Source organism: Callorhinchus milii, unplaced genomic scaffold (genome assembly GCF_018977255.1).
Source record: "Callorhinchus milii isolate IMCB2004 unplaced genomic scaffold, IMCB_Cmil_1.0 Scaffold7, whole genome shotgun sequence".
NCBI classification, from domain to species: Eukaryota; Metazoa; Chordata; class Chondrichthyes; order Chimaeriformes; family Callorhinchidae; genus Callorhinchus; species Callorhinchus milii.
This window is the reverse complement of record NW_024704748.1, coordinates 26,910,100-26,926,895: the sequence shown is the minus strand read 5'-3', so window position 1 is coordinate 26,926,895 and position 16,796 is coordinate 26,910,100. Positions and strand designations below refer to the sequence as shown.

Below are 16,796 nucleotides of genomic sequence, written 5' to 3'. Positions count from 1 at the left end.
AGCACCTATTTCACTTAGAAATAACACTGAAAATGACACATCTATCTATAGATGAGCAATTTGTGTTAAGGTCAAGGTGATTTTTCTCCGCTGGAAATCTATTGAAGACCGGAGAGGAATGTTTCGTTAATTCTGCAGTGTCTGTACTATAGATATTCTTATTATTGGTAAGAAAGGTACTTACTTCCTTTCATTATAAGTCAATCTATGTTACATGCGTTGAATGCAGTGCTCAATTACCTAATGTGCCCTTGAACCTTATTTTGCCATTCTGCCATTCTGTGCCATTTTTCTCACAACAACACTAATTAATTATTGGACTGATGCTTTCAGCCCTGAATTGTATAAACGGGACTAAACCGTGGATGATGTGGGGTTTGTAATCCATTTGTTAAATCTTAAAAAAGGCAGCCACCTCACGACTGAACTCAATCTTGCAGTTCTATGGCTCGTATCATTTCCTTACTGTGTGTGTTTATATGTATATATTCAAGTCAACCGTGACTCAAATCCAAAATATAGTCGGAACTAAAGCGGACACTGTGGTTTGGCTCATTTCAATCTAAAAAAGATTGATTACTGTACTGCTGGCTGATACATTGGAGTGGAATTCTGCAGCTCAGTGGTTAGAGCGCTCGCCTCGCGAGGGAGAGGACGTGGGTTCAATTCCCGGGCAGGGCAAAATGTTGGGCAAGTTTCCTTACTCCACACACCTCCGTTTACCCAGCAGTTAGTAGGAACCTGGTTGTAAATCGATTGGCGGATCGCTTTCCAGGATATTAATCCCTTCAAAAATAATCATAATAATAATTTGGTCACTCAATCCACAACTGTTTGTAGGATGGTGTTGTGCTGCCGTGTTTCACCCACAAAATATACAGTCAATTGACTTTACAGTATATCCTGTGAAGTGCTTTGAAACGTCTCGAAGACGTATTAAGGCGCTGTGTCAAATGCGAGGATTATTATTATTGCTCTATGCCACTATAGTCTATTAGATTGAGTTGAGCCATGACAAGGTTGACATAGTTGTGTTGAGAATGCCCACAGTTATTATGTGAATTATCCCTGATTGAAAACACATTGCAGAGTAACAGTAGTTCCAAGGTAGTTTGCCGATAGTGTTCCCTTGTGAGACGTGGAGAAGGTGTCATGTCATCAATGAGACTTTTTTTCCCCCAAACCATTGCTTCGTTGCCTGTCCAAATCCCTGACTGTCCAGCGCCTTGGGACACCCTCCCGACGTGAAAGGCACTGTGTAACTGTAACTTGTTGTTGTTGTTGTGGAGCTGGGAACAGATCGCTCAGCCTCTGCCCCCACTTTCTCTAATTCTAAATGGATGAGTTGGGGAGTGGAATGAGAGCAGCCCATCAAAGTTTCCATGTAGTATTGACTCTTGAAAACCTGACGTGAAGTCCTGAGTTTATGTCTTGCTGGAAACTGTGGCCTCGTTAATTCCTTTTGTGTGCACTCTTCTTACGCAGTCGCATTTTACCTCTTCGGTTTAAGCGATGGAATTTTCGCTGCCTGCGGTGGTTTCGAGGGAACCGAGGAAAATCGCCACGTGGCTCCAGTCTAGTGATTCCTACGGAAGGGAAAAGCAAGAGAACACGTTTTGAGAAGAGATTTCAAAAAGGTTTGTTCCTAACGTGAGGTTACGGACCGCCGGAGTTTACCTCAACAAGAAAACTTTTGTGAGCGTCCAAAATAGGCTCTCAGTTTCACCTACAAAATACACTGACCACACTTTATAGTATGCAGTTTTTCAAAACAAAAACATAATCATTTGGTCACTCAACCCACGACTCGTTGTGGGACGCTGCTGCGCGCAATTGGCTGCTGCGTTTCGCCCACAAAATATACGGTCAATTCACTTCACAGTATATTCTGTGAAGCGCTTTGAGACGTCTCAAAAGATGCTTTGCTCTTCATAATAAAGGATCATTTCTGTGGCTTGAGTGAGGATACATACACAGTACGTCTTAATTTGTACGTCTAACTTATTATTGTTTCTGCTTGAATGTATTTGAGTGCGCAGCGAGCAAGAGGGAAAAATACAGTAAGCCCCCAGTGAAGAACGAGAGAAGGTATATTGCCAACAAACTGTATGGATGCAAAGTACTTACTGCGCTCGCAGTGCAATCCCTCCCAGCCCTTGCAGTCACAGCGGTAACTCCCATTGTGGAGGGTACACTCCCCACCATTCATACACGGGTTTGGTTTACACAGATGAACCGGGTTCTTTGCCACTGTTGAAACAAGAGAGTTTGTTAAGAACGTGAAGAAGCAAAACCAGAAGATCCTCACACTCCCTTCCCTCCCTGCCACCTCCCTCCCTCTCTCCCCGACCTCCTCACTCCCCAATCCACCACCGACCTCCGCCTCTCCTCGACTGGCCGCGGCTCCTGCTCATCCCTTTCAGCCACTACACCCCAAAACTCTGGAACGCTCTCCCTCAATCCCTCCTCCTTGCCCCCTCTCCCCAGTCCCACCTGAAAACCTTCCTCTTCGACCGTGGTTACGGCCACCTTCTCCCTATATAAGTGCAAGTTGTTGTGGGTGTAGTGAGAATCTGCCTAACTTTTCCTTACATCATCAGTTTCCCAGCGTCTCGCTGCCCCTGCACATGACAACAACAGCAACATTATATTTGTATAGTGCCTTTCATGTCGGGAGGACGTCCCAAGGAGCTGGACAGTGGCTTTTCTTATTCTATTGTTGCTTTTAAGGGCTCTGGGACCCGACCCTGCTTGAGGGGCGCGATATAAGTGCAAGTGGAGCCCTGTAGCTCACTTGCCTCACAAGCGAGAGGACCTGGGTTCGATTCCCGGGCAGGGCGAAACCTTGGGCAAGTTTCCTCACTCCACACGCCTCTGTTTACCCAGCGATAAGTAGGAACCCAGTTGTTGGTCGATTGGCGGATCTCTTTCCGGGGGTAATAATCTCTCAAAAACAAATGTAGTCACTCAATCTATGACTGTTTGTGGGACACTGCTGTGCGCAATTGGCTGCTGCTTTTGCACACACAAAAAAAATATACAGTCACTCCACTTTACAGTATATTATGTGAAGCGCTTTGAGACGTCTCGAAGACATGATGAGGCGCTATATCAAATGCAAGGATTATTATTACTATTATATAGTGAAAAGGGATCAACAGAAGCCCTACGGTGGTAAATATGATATGATAATCTGGGTTTTTCCACTGTGCTCGAGGGTGAGTGACTGACATGTATGTATGTTTTTAAACAGGGCGAATATTTTGTTGATCACATCCTATCCCTTGATATGCGATCCAAAAGTGCAGTCTCAGTTTCAAACCCGAGACACTTACTCACCAACAACCTTCCAACGAACTTGTTGTGAATTCAGGGAGAGCGTTCAAAGGTGAAGCTCCTCAGTAAATCAACCCTGGTGCCTTTTGAAGAGAGGATCGGTGCGGGGGAGAGGTGGGTGGGGAGTGGGGGGAGCGCAGAACTTATATAAATGCACACCACAGCGGAATAAAATAATAGTACTAATAATGATCCTTGCATTTGGTAAGAGCCCCTTATCACCTCTTTGAGGAACGCTTTGGGACGTCTAGGAGACGCAATAAGGCGCTATATCAAAAGCAAGGATTATCTTTTTTTTATTATGTTTGAGAGGGGAAAAAACTTCCTCACTGCAGAAATAAATTGATCAGTGAAGGGCTCAGAAACTTGGATCAATCCAACAACAGGTTTCAGGCTGGTGCCTTCACCTCTTTCAAGCTGAATCATGATCTCGTATCACGCAAGCGATCAGACAGACCGCTGTTTGAGCAGCCTAAGGAAGGCTGGAATTTGAGAGATGGTTTTGAGGTCTCTTTTTACGAGAGGGTTATCAGATCTGCCTGGGAGTTTGCTGGCCAAGGTTGACATTCCACAATGTCGGTCAAAGCCAAAAGCAAATTAGAATTGAATCAATAAAAGCCTCTAATGATGACAGAAAGGCAGCAATTTGGAAGAGTCCCAAAACTTTTCATTCATTTCTCTTTTTTGACACACGACCCTTAGTTCAATAATAATAATGATAATAATAATCATAATCCTTGCATTTGATATAGCGCTTTTCACGTCGGGAGGACGTCCCAAAGCGCTTCACAGAACACACTGTAAAGTGAATTGACTGTATATTTGTGGGCGAACGCGGCAGCCAATTGCGCACAGCAATGTCCCACAAACAGTCGTGGATTGAAAATGACCAATTTATTATTGTTTTTGGTTTTGGAGGGATTATTATTAGGCTCTGTGTGGAGTAAGGAAACTTGCCCAAGGTTTCGCCCTCTGCCTGGAATTGAACTCAGGTCTCTCACTTGCAAAGCGAGTGCTCTAACCACTGAGCTACAGGACTCAATCGCCGAACAATGAAGAGAGACATCAACAACAACCACCACAACACCATCAACATCACCATCAACAACTACTTGCATTTATGTAGCGCCCTTCACAATTGGCTGCCGAGCTTCACCCACAAAGTATACAGTCACTGCACTTTACAGTGTATCCTGTGAAGCGCTTCGAGACGTCTCAAAGACGTGATCAGGCTCCATATCAAATGCAAGGATTATTATTCTTATTGTTATTATTATTAATGAGCATTAACCAAAAATGTACATTGATGCGGCGGTGACCAGAGGATGCAGGGACGCAGTTGATGAAGTTACCTTCGCACACTCTGTGAACCACGATGTCTTCAAAGTACTTGAGATCCTTGTAAGATGGCACGGGTACCACAAAGCTGTCAGACCCCGCGATCCTGAGCAGCGATCTCCTGGGCACATCGCCGATTCCCACCGCGAACACGGTGATGCCGTTGTCCCTCAGCTTCTGCGCAGGAACAGCAGCGTCCTCGGTACTCGTCCCGTCTGTGATCACCACCACCACCTTGTTGACGCCCGCTCGCGCCCCCTGGTGGATGCTCATGATGTTGTCGTAGACGTGGAGCAGGGCGCTGCCGGCGGAAGCCGTCCCTCCCAGGTAAGGGGCCCCGCTGATGGCCATCTGGAGGTTGGTGCCCGAGTCAAAAGCGTCGAGGCCGAACACGGTGACGGGGCTCCCGCCGTAGATGACCAGGCCGACCTGTGTCACATCGCGGTTGATTTCAAACTGCTCGATGGCGCTCTGCGCGAAGTCCTTCAGCTCCTTAAAGTTGTCCTTCCCGACCGCGCCAGAGGCATCCAGAGCGAAGACCAGATCCAGAGGCTGAAACAAACACCCTGCGCAGAGACAGACGTAGACACGATAACCAATAATCCTTAATCATCTTTGCATTGGGTAGAGCACCTGATCACACCTTCGAGACGCCTCAAAGCGCTTCAAGGGATATAATTGACTCTGTATTTTGTGGGCGAAACGCAGCAGCCAATTGCGCACAGCAGTGTCTCACAAACTATTGTGGGTTGAGTGACCAAATTTTTTTTTGGAGGGGTTATTACCCCCGATCCTTTCAGCCCTGGGGGGGCAGAGCAGACAATGGGCATCAGTCCCCACTTACATCGTCTGAAATTTGTGGCAATTTGAAACGTTTGCTCAACATATAACAATTCCATTTGCTCAACATACAACGGCTCTCACCACAGCACACGTGTGATGCTATGGGCGATAATTGTGCCATGTGATGTGTTAATTAACACTGACGGTGCTAATTATCATAGCACTGCGAGAGGTGACAAATCGATTTGTTACATTATTGACCTGTCAGTGTGCTGTCCATGATTCCCCCTCTCCCCCACCCTCCACCCCTCACCAGTGGACTTTATCGCAGTCGATCAGCCACATTCCTGACATTTTCTACTGATGCGGGAGTTATCGTGAATGGTATGTTTTGTCTGACGGAGATGAGGCGGCTGCAGAGATTGGAGACGACTTTTCGTGAGGGTCAAATTCTTTAGCTGATTGTTACCCACAAACACTAAGGTCTGGGGAACTACTTAGCACTTAACCTGAACGCTTTGGGTTTCACCTTCAATTTTTTCTTTTGGAAAAAAATCACACCAGTTCTGACCAGGCAGCACTGGGTCCCGAGCACCAAACAGATCAATTTTGTATCAACGACGTCATAAGGCGCTGTATCAAATTCAAAGATTATTATTATAATTAAAAGGAGAAGAAAATAACTCAAACCTTGACTGTCAATGCTGCAGATCTTTGACCTGAGATCAGGAATCTTACTGAAGAGACCCTGTGGGGTTGAGTAGGTGATGGTCCTCTGTGGGTTTCCTGTCAGGTTGTCCAGCTCGTTTTTCACAGCCTGCTTCCCGATCGCAATAATGAAGATTTCTCGTTCTCTGGCATATCTGGAGGCTTCCAGCACATCGTCCTGAGATTCCGAATCAGTCAGCAAAACCAGGACGTGGGGACGGTCGTTCTGAATGCCTGGGAAACCCTCTGGGGCTTGAAACCCAAACTGCGTGATGGATCGCAGAGCTTTGCCAGTCTTTGTGCTTCCGCCACTGAACCCCATCAAATCCATTTGCTGGACGATATTAGGGATCTCCCCGTGTTGTCTCACAGGCAGGACCATTCGGACCTCGTCGCTGTATTGTCCCACTCCCACGTTGACAGGAGGCTCTCCGGTCAGCACGGCCTGGAGGAACCTCTTCACAAATGCTTTGAACAGAAGGAATCCTGCCGGGGTCATACTTGACGAACTGTCGATCAGCAACAAGAGGTCCACGCTGCAGTCCAGGCCCTGCTGCGGAGCTGCTCAAAGGCAAAATACTCGCTTTACCACAAATACAGCCAACGTCCAACAACAACAACACGTGGCATTTACACACCACCTGCCTTTCACATCGGGAGGACGTCCCAAGGCGCTGGACAGTCAGGGGTTTGGACCCGAGCTGGGGGTTGGGAGCTAGGGTGGAGCAAGACTGTGAAGGCATTTAAAAATGATGGTGAGGGTCATAAAGTTGATCCGCTGGGGAATGGGGAGCTAGCGGAGATGGGCGAGAATGAGGGGCAATGGGCTGGTGGTAGTTGGGTTGAGAGAGAAAGTTCTCTGGAGTTGAGGATGGAGCTTGGGGAAGGTAGAGATGAGGGTAGGAGGCGGATGAACAGGGCTACACATTATGTACTTAATGTAGACATTCTTCAGTGAATGCAAAGAGATTTTCTACACTGTAATTATGGAGGGAGGAGTCTGGATAAAACTAGACCTGAAACAAACACAGCACCTTCTCTTCACCACTCGCAGTCACTCCCAGATGACTTCGAACTACGAGCAAACTAGTCATCAGTTTTCAAGGTTACATTTGCACAAAACAATGATTAAAGGAGCTATGGTTTTATCTGCATCTGTCTGTGTTTCGAACCGAAAATCTGCCAGCTGCCATTTTACACAATAAAACTGTTCATCTTGTACCCAGTGTGAACTGTGCAGTCACATAACCTAATGTGTGATTAAGGCGCACATTTTAATTAGCGAGAACTCCACAGGTTATGATGTCATTTTGCTTTCACTGTAAACCTTTTAATGATAAACCGGACACAAAGGGAACAGCATGAAACAATCTGGGTGTCAGCTTGGCTCAGCTGGGAGCAATCTCGCCTCGAGTTCAGAAGGCTATGGGTTCAAGTCCTACATTAGGGACTTGGCCTCATAGTCCAGTCCGACACATTAGTGCAGTGTTCCTGGGACACACTGCATTATCAGTGGTGCCGACCTTCAGATGAAACGTTGCACTGAGATCCTGCTTGTCCGTTCATGTGGGCGTTAGAGATTTTTTTTCTGGTCAGCCGGGTGACTGAAACATGCGGAAACTTATTGCCGTGCTTAAGGGTATCCAAACCAGGCTGACAGTTCCACATACGTATGCCATTTACACACAGGAATTTCACTCTATCTGGAATGGAATGTGCATTCTCTTCCAGGAGGGACACACCCTGGAATTACCTAATTCCATAGAGTTTTAGGTGCAGGTTGGCAAGAGATTAGAGATTCCATGTCATTATTCAGAAGAGATAAATAATTATGAGAAGGGAGTTTCGGCCTGGTGTCATGGCCAACAAAATCTCTAGTTACATTGGTTATTGGCCTCCTGTTGTTTATAGAATCCTAGAATCCTAGAATATTACAGCACAGAAGGAGGCCATTCAGCCCAATGGGCCTGTGCCGGCCTTTCAGGCAGAGCGTTCCAGACCGTAACAGCTCTCTCGGCAAAAAAAAATTCTCCTCATTTCCCATCTGGTTCTTATGCCAATTATCTTGAATCTATGTCCATTGGTTACCGACCCACCTAAATGGCCTGCTGCAGTTGGCACTCAAAGACAAATACACGGTCACTACATTGAACAGTCATTCCTGTGAAGCGCTTTGAGTTGTTTTGAATTGATACGATGCTACATCACATTGCATTGCTTTCACCCAACACACCACAACGGAAGATCTCAAAACCAAATAAGCATCAAAGAACATACAACAACTGGTATCTCCTTCGAATCCTGCTGGGCAGATGCAGTGGTAGGTTTGAAACCCTTCGGAGATGCAGGTCCCTCCATACTGACAGGGCTGTGAGTCGCAAGGATCTGTAAAGGAATAACACTATGAAGAATTTTCATTGATAAGATCCATTAGTACAATAAATCTGTTCCCTTAAAAAAGAAAGCACTTCAAACTGACCGGCACCTATAATAATCAATTGGAAATTTACATTATCAGTAGATAGAATCTGAATAAATATACAATGAAATAAATAATAATAATCCTAACATTTGATGTAGCGCCTTATCACGTCTTTGAGATATCTCAAAGCGCTTCACAGAATATACTGTAAAGTGAATTGACTGTGTATTTTGTGGGCAAAACACGGCAGCCAATTGGACACAGCAGCGTCCCACAAACAGCCGTGGATTGAGTGGCCAAGTTATTATTATTTTTTTTCGATGGGATTATTAATGAGATATGGATAAGAACCTAAAATAAAACAATAAGATTCAAATTCCGTAAGTTTATCCACGGAATAGAAAATCCTGAGCTGCAATCGGGGATTGGAATCTGTTTTATATTGAAACATCTTTTGCAGATGTGGAATAATTGGTTATTCCTTATATAAGTTGGCAATTTAAAAAGCGCTCATACCTGGACAAGTTGTTCTGTAACACCGAGAAAGATGTGTTTTGTAAACACGTTTCCAACTGCAAAGAAAAATGATATCTGTGAGATGGAGATTGAAATTATAAATTCAAGGGAAAACAGGTTCAATACTTAAGATTGTTGAATCCACTGAGAATAATTCTTGAAATGTATTTATAAAACCACTTTCATTCTCAGTAATGTAACATATAGGATTTTAATTATACAATGTCATTTTAGATTGCCCAGAAATTGACAATTTGTTGAATTCCGGCTTAACTTTGAAGTCAAGTTTTCTGTAGCTCTTAACAAGAAATTACAGAAACCCAGTTTCAAAATTAAGGTCGTGTTTAAGAATTTGCCAAATTCTGGACACTTTGGAATGCAACGTGAACAGAGTGATCTGGACCAAAATGGAATATCTCCCCCATATATTAATGAGATATGATTCTCTTACTGGGATGTAAGTTGCTGTGTTTGCACCTTGAACAGTGAGACATTAAGAAGTTTCAACTACGATTTGCTAAACCAAAGAAAGAACGGTGATAAGTGTCCCATAGGGGAAGCCCAAATCACAATCCATATGGCTTTGTACAATCGAAATGCACACTTATCACCTGACAACAACAACAACAACAAGATCCCGTTTATAGAGCGCCTTTCACGTCGGGAGGACGTCCCAAGGCGCTGAGCCTTGGACCTGAGCCCACATACAGGGTGGTCAAATTTGTGACACCGCTATAATGTCAAATAAGTCTTAAAGAAGATGATATTTCTGTTTGTTTTTTGATGTCGGGTAGATATCACAACTTTTTGGTCACCTTTCTCAGCCATATCTCTTATTGTGCAGTTACACAAATACACAGACATAAACAATTCTGACCTATAATAAGGGCATAATGTTGAAAAAGGTCCATTGTTTCCTTTTGATCCCTTCCAACACATGAAGTTTCCTTTAAATTCCTTCACCGTTTCCAATGTTTTACGTTCACAGAATCGGGATTCGAGTTTACAAGCTGAAAGAAATCATTTATCAAAATGCTTCAATTCTTTATTTCTCCAAAGGAAAGTACCTTTAACACTGCAGCAAATCCTCCAGTAACACACTGGAATATTAGCGTTAAACTATGAGCTCAAAGCCCAAACAGAACAACAACAACTTGCATTTACACAGCGCACCACCGCCAACAACAAAATGACATTAGTAGAGCGCCTTTCACGTCGGGAGGACGTCCCAAAGCCCTGAACAGTCAGGTGTCGGGACCCGAGCATGGGGGGAGAGGGAGGGAGAGGTGACTGTAAGCACGATCAAAGAGGAAGGTCTTTTGGTGGGATTTGAAAGTGGGAAGGGAGGGGGCAAGTCAGAGGGACTGAGGGAGAGACTTCAACAGTAACAGTGGGATGCTGCGTGCGCAATTGGCTGCCGAGTTTTGCCCACAAAATACCCAATCCAGTCACTTTACAGTACATTCTGTGAAGCGCTTTGAGACGTCTCGAAGACGTGATAAGGTGCTGCATCAAACGCGAGGGTTATTATTGTTATTACTTTGTTGAAAAATCTGGACCAGCACCTGGGGGAATGGCATTGCAGACATCAGAGCTGGTGAGTGTGGTGTAAAGGCCGTTGACGGTGTCGTCGAAATGTTCCGCAAACAACACGTGGCTCTCGCTGGGCTCACTGGCCAGTGTGTACAGCTCCTCCCACCTGCCAAAACACCAGCAAGAGTTAAACTTCACCGATCTTCTCATGGAGGCCTGTAGCTCAGTGATGAGAGCGCTCGCCTCGCTAGCGAGAGGAGCTGGGTTAGACTCCCGGGCAGGGCAACGCATTGGGCAAGATTCCTCACTCCACATGCCTCTGTTTACCAGCAGTAAATTATTACCCAATGTGTCACCTGCCTGGGAATCGAACCCGGGTCCTCTCATTTGCGAGGCCAGTGCTCTAACCACTGAGCTACAGGCCTCCATTATTACAGTGTTGTATTTAATCTTGGGAATGCCCCATCTGATATTAGTGAAGAGTTCATTGTGACAGGCTCCCATTCATTCGAGCCGTCGCAGTTGAAGAGATAGATCCTCACCTTGGAAACTTGACACCCACCGCAAACACTGTTATTCCAGTTTGCTTCACGTGCGTGGCTGCTGGTACAATGTGACCCTGAGACTTGCCGTCAGTGAGAATGACAAGAATTCGCGGAACAGACGAGTTCCTTCCACCTGGGAAATCTTTATGAAGAACGTACTTCAAAGCCAGGCCCGTCTGTGTGCTTCCACCTCTAAGTCAATGAAGGAAACGAGACTGCATTAATAGAATGATTTGTTAATAACAAATGGAATGTTTTAATGGCTGCGTGGTTAGCACATCCGACTCTTAAAGAGCAGAGCAACAGGATCCAGTCAAGCTTATTCCACCATTTTATTAGATCAGGGCTGATCTGCAACTTAACATTAAATTAATGTTAAGTTAAGTTAATGCCTCCTTCAAGGCACGTCCAAGACCCTCCTCTTCCACCCTCCTACCCCCACCCTCCATTGCATCCTCCCACCCTTTTCCCAACCCCCACCCCTCCCCCACCCACCCCCCAGCTCGGGTCAAAATCCCTGACTGTCCAACCCCTCGGGATGTCCTCCCGACGTGAAAGGTGCTATACAAATGTAATTTTGGATTGTGCTGCATTAACACCATATTCCTCTATTCATCTTAAGCAATTCATCTCACCCAGTATCTACAACCGTTTGGGTGAAAAAGAAATGTTTTCTGGTTTGATCCTTAACTTTGATTGTTTAAAAAGGATAAATTGCATCAGTGCATTGACACGAAACAAAAAGTGCAGAACTTGTCTTAACATAAAACACAGACACGAATTAAGGCTTCAGACGCTGGCCATATCCCTTAAATATTTATCAAATTGAGCCGCATTTCGGAACGAGGAACATACCTAAATACGATCCTTTTGACTTCTTCCTTTACTTCTTCTTTCGTTAAGTAAGAGTTCAGAAAAAATTCAAATTTCGGCCTTGAACCGTACTGGATTACTCCAACTCTGACCTGGGAGATGAAGATGGTTTCGAGGTAAAAGTGGAGGATTAACCTTTTTTAATAATAATAATAATAATAATCCTTGCATTTGATACATCACGAGTTCGAGAGGTCTCAAAGCGCTGCACAGGATATACTGTCAAGTGTAGTGACTGTATATTTTGTGGGTGAAACGCGGCAGCCGGTTGCCCTCAACAAATCCCCAGAGTCTGTGGGTGCACTGATCTGCCACAGGAAAGCAACCTGACATTTCGTTGAATGCTCCAGAACATTAGTAGGTCTATATCTGTGAACATAACCTGCTTTACAACTGCTTCACCCCCTCCTCTCCCTCCCTCCCTCCCCTCCCTCCCTCACTCCCTCCCTCAATCACTCACTCACTCACTCACTCACTCAGATAGTTTCGAGGAAAGTGCCTCCAGGATGAACACAGCCTGACGAAGCACGTGACATTTTACGGAACTCTTGGCAATGGGAAGATCCTTTTAATGTAATGTTCGTTCGTCCAACTAACTGCCCCCCCCGCCCCCGTTCTGGATTTCCCCCACCAGTCTCTCTGTAGCTGCTCATCAAATCCCTTTATTGTTTCAAAAACCTCAATCAGATCATCCCTCAACCTCTTAAACTCAAGCGATTACAGACCAAGTTTATCCCACTGTCTTCGTAATTTAACCCTTTAAGCCCATTAAAGATGTGGTTCAGCAAAGGGGTTAAAGGAGAAATAAACTCCAGTTATCAAATTATTATATATTTTTCTCTCTATTACTGTTTATTTCAGCGCCTTGGGACGTCCTCCCGACGTGAAAGGCGCTCTATAAATGGAATCTTGTTGTTGTTGTTGTATTTTAGCTGTCACTCACTCCTTGGGTAAGTCTTGAGCTGTTAGCTGCTGAGAATCAAAATAAAATGGCCTCAACTCTGACAAGTTTACACAGAGGCTGGTGTTGTTTATACCGCGAAATCCATTTCTCTCTAAACCCGAAGTAAGGAAACTCCTGGCAAATTCCTGACGGTCTAAGAAAATCTTTATTCAGTACAATTAGTTCCCGTCTTAGTGAGCACCAGCGTTGCCACGTCTGATACACGTATATCTAGTTACAGGCACATTTCCAGCACATACTAAGGTTCACTTAACCAATTTAATCTCATTCTAATTAGACAGATGTTGAATGCTCTGAGATGCTACCTGTGTGAAAGGCACTGTATAAATGTAAGTTATTGTTGCTGTCAAAAGGTTGCTGTTAAACCAAACCAGCATCCTTTTTGAATATCGCAGAAATTAACTTGGGACAAAAGGGCGTCATAGATTTTCTACAATTTTAATCCAGTAAAACTCGCATAAGTCGTCTCTTTGTAAACCATATAATTGCTTAAGTCGTAAATAATAATAATAATAATTATAATGATAATCCTCGCATTTGATGCAGCTTCTTATCAGCTCTTCGAGACATCCCAAAGCGCTTCTCAGAATATTCTGTCAAGTGAATTGAATATTTTGTGGGCGAAACTCGGCAGCCAATTGCACACAGCAGCGTCCCGCAAACAACGGTGGATTGGGTGACAAAATTATTACACATGTATTTTCGAAGGGATAATTACCCCCGGAAAAGCGATCCATCAATCGACCCACAACCAGGTTCCTACTCGCTGCTGAGTAAACGGAAGTGTGTGGAAACTTGCCCAACATTTTGCGCTGCCTGGGATTCGAACCTAGGTCCTCTTGCTTGCGAGGCGAGTGCTCTAACCCCTGAGGTACAGGCCTCCACGTCATGCAAATCAGATTACATCTTTAGCTCCTGACTGATACGACTTACGCGAATGTTTACCTGAATATTTATGACCATTATTATGTAAGATTGCACAGTGATATGATGACCAGACCATTTGGTTCCAGACAGTGAGGCAGACTTTAACACACTTCAAAACTCCAAACCGGGGCCGTGGAATGTAATAGTATGGACAATCCTCGGTTGCTGCACCACATGGTGTCGAACTGAGCCTCACAGTGAAGGAAGATCACAGGTTGATCTTTGCAAACGACTTTACAAAGCTCAGCCAGGATAATGGCGGGGGCTCAATAGCTAGTGTGAACATCCTTGGCTGGAGGATGGGGTGGTGTGGGGGGGGAGGGAGGCGGGGGATGGGGAAATGAGCCAAGATTCTTGCTCTCAAAGTGGCACGAGTGTGTAAATGTCAACCGAGGACAAGATTGAGGTTTGCTGTCCCTCTCTAGGCTCACACACAAGGAAAGGATCATCTGGGTGAGATCGTGCCGGGGGCTGCTAGCATACGTAAAACTGAGTGGCTGCATGTTTCGTCTTGGGAACAAGAGGGGGAGGAATAAATGAAAGTAAGCCAACTAACTGCACACGCAAGATGTTTCCTGTATCGCCACATTAACGACAAAGGAAGGGCTAGAGATAATGCAAACATGATGATACTTAGCACATCTGCACTGCTTACAAACAACCAAGCACATTTACACCGTCCGCTATGTTTCCATGACCTACTTTGACCCTGGAACCGTGAATCAACTCCCCAAGTCTATTATTCCACACCTGTGTATGTCACACGTGTCAAATCGAGACACGCTGATGTGTACATACTGGGCCACAAACCTACTCCTTACACATACGCATCTGTAACTCACTCCGACATCCGTGGCTGTGAATGTCAGCCAACTGCAATGAACAGGAGTCAATTCTGTACAGAGCGCTAAGAGTATTAAGTGGTTTTGTAGTTGCAGCTGACAACTGTTTAAAACCCAGTTCAACATCGAGTTCAGAAAGGAATTATTTTGCCTGCAAATGTGACACCAGGGATTTTTTTTCTCCAATTGAGTTAGTGGCGAGGCTCTGTCACTTGCAAATCAATCTGTTCCACACTGAGAACGAAGCCTTCTCGTGAAATCTGCGCTACGTTAATCCACGTCGGAAGAAAACACACTTTACGGGAAAGGTCTTTTGAGTCCCGTCTTTCAATGTTCTGTGTTTTCCAGCCCTGCCCCCAAGCCTTGACCTATATACACCCTTGGCACAAACCAAGATGTTTGCCTGATTGTTGCTCGGGTAACTGTGTGTATTACCCTGGACATAATTCTGACACAGCAGAAGTACAGATCAATTGGACTCACTCCTCCGAGTCGTGCTGTTTTTTATGCACAAATGTATTTCCCCACTGTGTTTCAAAGGTGTATTTATTTGCTGGCTTACAGTACAACAAGCAGGAACACAAACAAACTAATTTCTGATCTTATTGTAAGACCGTAATGACAGGGTGGACGCACACAGATGCTTTATATTAGCTTTAGCACGTAATGAGACTTTAAAGTGTCGAAGTGGTAAAAACATCCAGCGATGAAGTTTCTTTTCATCTTTTTAATGCACTTTACAGTGTATCCTGTGAAGAGCTTTGAGACGTCGCGGTGACATGATAAGGCATTATATCAAATGTGAGGATTATTATTATTATTATTATTATTTACTCACACATTGTCCTTGCAACATGCAATTATTTTTTAGTGTTACATCTGGCTCTAATCTTAACTCAGCACGATGCAGCCACTTACCCTGTCTGGATTGATATCTAGAGCATCACAGAGTTTGATCACGACATGCTTGGACTTTTCGAAGCTTCCTTTGCCGATACTGTACGATCCATCAAGAAGGAACAGCAAATCGATGGCAGCAGAGCAACGCATCACTGCCAGAGAAATACATCAGGTTTTGAGAAAGGCGTAGCTATAATAATAATAATAATAATCCTTGCATTTCATACAGCTCCTCATCACGTCTTCGAGACATCTCAAAGCGCTTCAACGGATACACTGTAAAGTGAATCGACTGTATATTTTGTGGGCGAAACGCGGCAGCCGATTGTGCACAGCAGCGTCCCACACACAGCCGTGGATTGAGTAAACGCATTTCTTTTCTTGAAGGGATTATTTCCCCCGGAAAAGCGATCCGCCAATCAACCAACAACCAGGTTCCTACTTACTGCAGGTAAACAGAGGTGTGTGGAGTAAGGAAACTTACCCAACATTTCGCCCTGCCCGGGAATCGAACCCGGGTCCTCTCGCTTGCGAGGCGAGGGCTCTAACCACTGAGCTACAGGGCTGCCACGTTCTGAGAGAGAAGGTCCTCTAATTCTCCCTCCCACTCCCATTCCCATTCTATTCCTCTGTGGTTTACTCTGCCTCTTACACACTCCCTCAGTTAGAAGGATGGGAAGCCCAGTGTTACTGACTCGACTTACTCTACAATTGGTTTCCATGTTACTTTGAGTCAAGCAGCAGGTGCTACGATTCACATTGGGTAAATAAGGCGATGGGGGCTTTGTCTTGGAGCTTACTGTCTGCCATCGACAGGAGCTTGTGTTACTCTCAGCTGTTATCCAAAACCTCTGCTAACGTCAACGTTCCGGAGCTCACACAATGTGTGTTGGATGTTTGACACGGTGTAACTCCTTCCATGACTATCCTGTCACCGATAATATTGGAAGAATGTTTTGACGTTATGGTTTGCATCTGCTGCTAAATCCTTTTTTTAATTAACATCTTCTTTATAGTTTCGCACTCAACCCCAATGATCATTTTATGTCCATTCTCCAGTAGTGCCCCAGTTTTCACACGTGAGACTGTGTCTGGTTGGATACCGTTAA

The 16,796-nt window shown here is 44.8% G+C and overlaps 1 protein-coding gene and 1 non-coding gene across 2 annotated transcripts; both read right to left on the bottom strand.

The window, feature by feature from the left end:
• Positions 1–1,276: 1,276 nt before the first annotated feature.
• vwa2 (von Willebrand factor A domain containing 2) lies at positions 1,277–15,837 on the bottom strand. The gene is made up of 11 exons (XM_007905665.2): positions 15,706–15,837; positions 12,037–12,146; positions 11,179–11,373; positions 10,669–10,802; positions 9,981–10,113; positions 9,104–9,159; positions 8,443–8,550; positions 6,148–6,726; positions 4,689–5,240; positions 2,128–2,250; positions 1,277–1,586 (listed from the first exon to the last, which is right to left on the bottom strand). The coding sequence occupies exons 1-11, from the start codon at positions 15,835–15,837 to the stop codon at positions 1,453–1,455; spliced, it is 2,256 nt and encodes a 751-aa protein (XP_007903856.2). The 3' UTR covers positions 1,277–1,452.
• A 342-nt stretch (positions 15,838–16,179) lies between these two features.
• trnaa-cgc lies at positions 16,180–16,253 on the bottom strand. The gene has a single exon. It is a non-coding gene; the product is annotated as a tRNA-Ala (tRNA).
• Positions 16,254–16,796: the final 543 nt, after the last annotated feature.

Bases quoted from the DNA above. Each gene is read 5' to 3' on its own strand.
- vwa2 (XM_007905665.2), bottom strand. From the start codon at position 15,837: ATGCGTTGCTCTGCTGCCATCGATTTGCTGTTCCTTCTTGATGGATCG. The intron at 10,803-11,178 runs GTGAGGATCTAT...GTGTTTTGGCAG, and splicing joins GTGGGTGTCAAGTTTCCAAG to GTGGGAGGAGCTGTACACAC. The intron at 10,114-10,668 runs GTGCTGGTCCAG...GATTTCTTTCAG, and splicing joins CTGCAATGCCATTCCCCCAG to CTTGTAAACTCGAATCCCGA.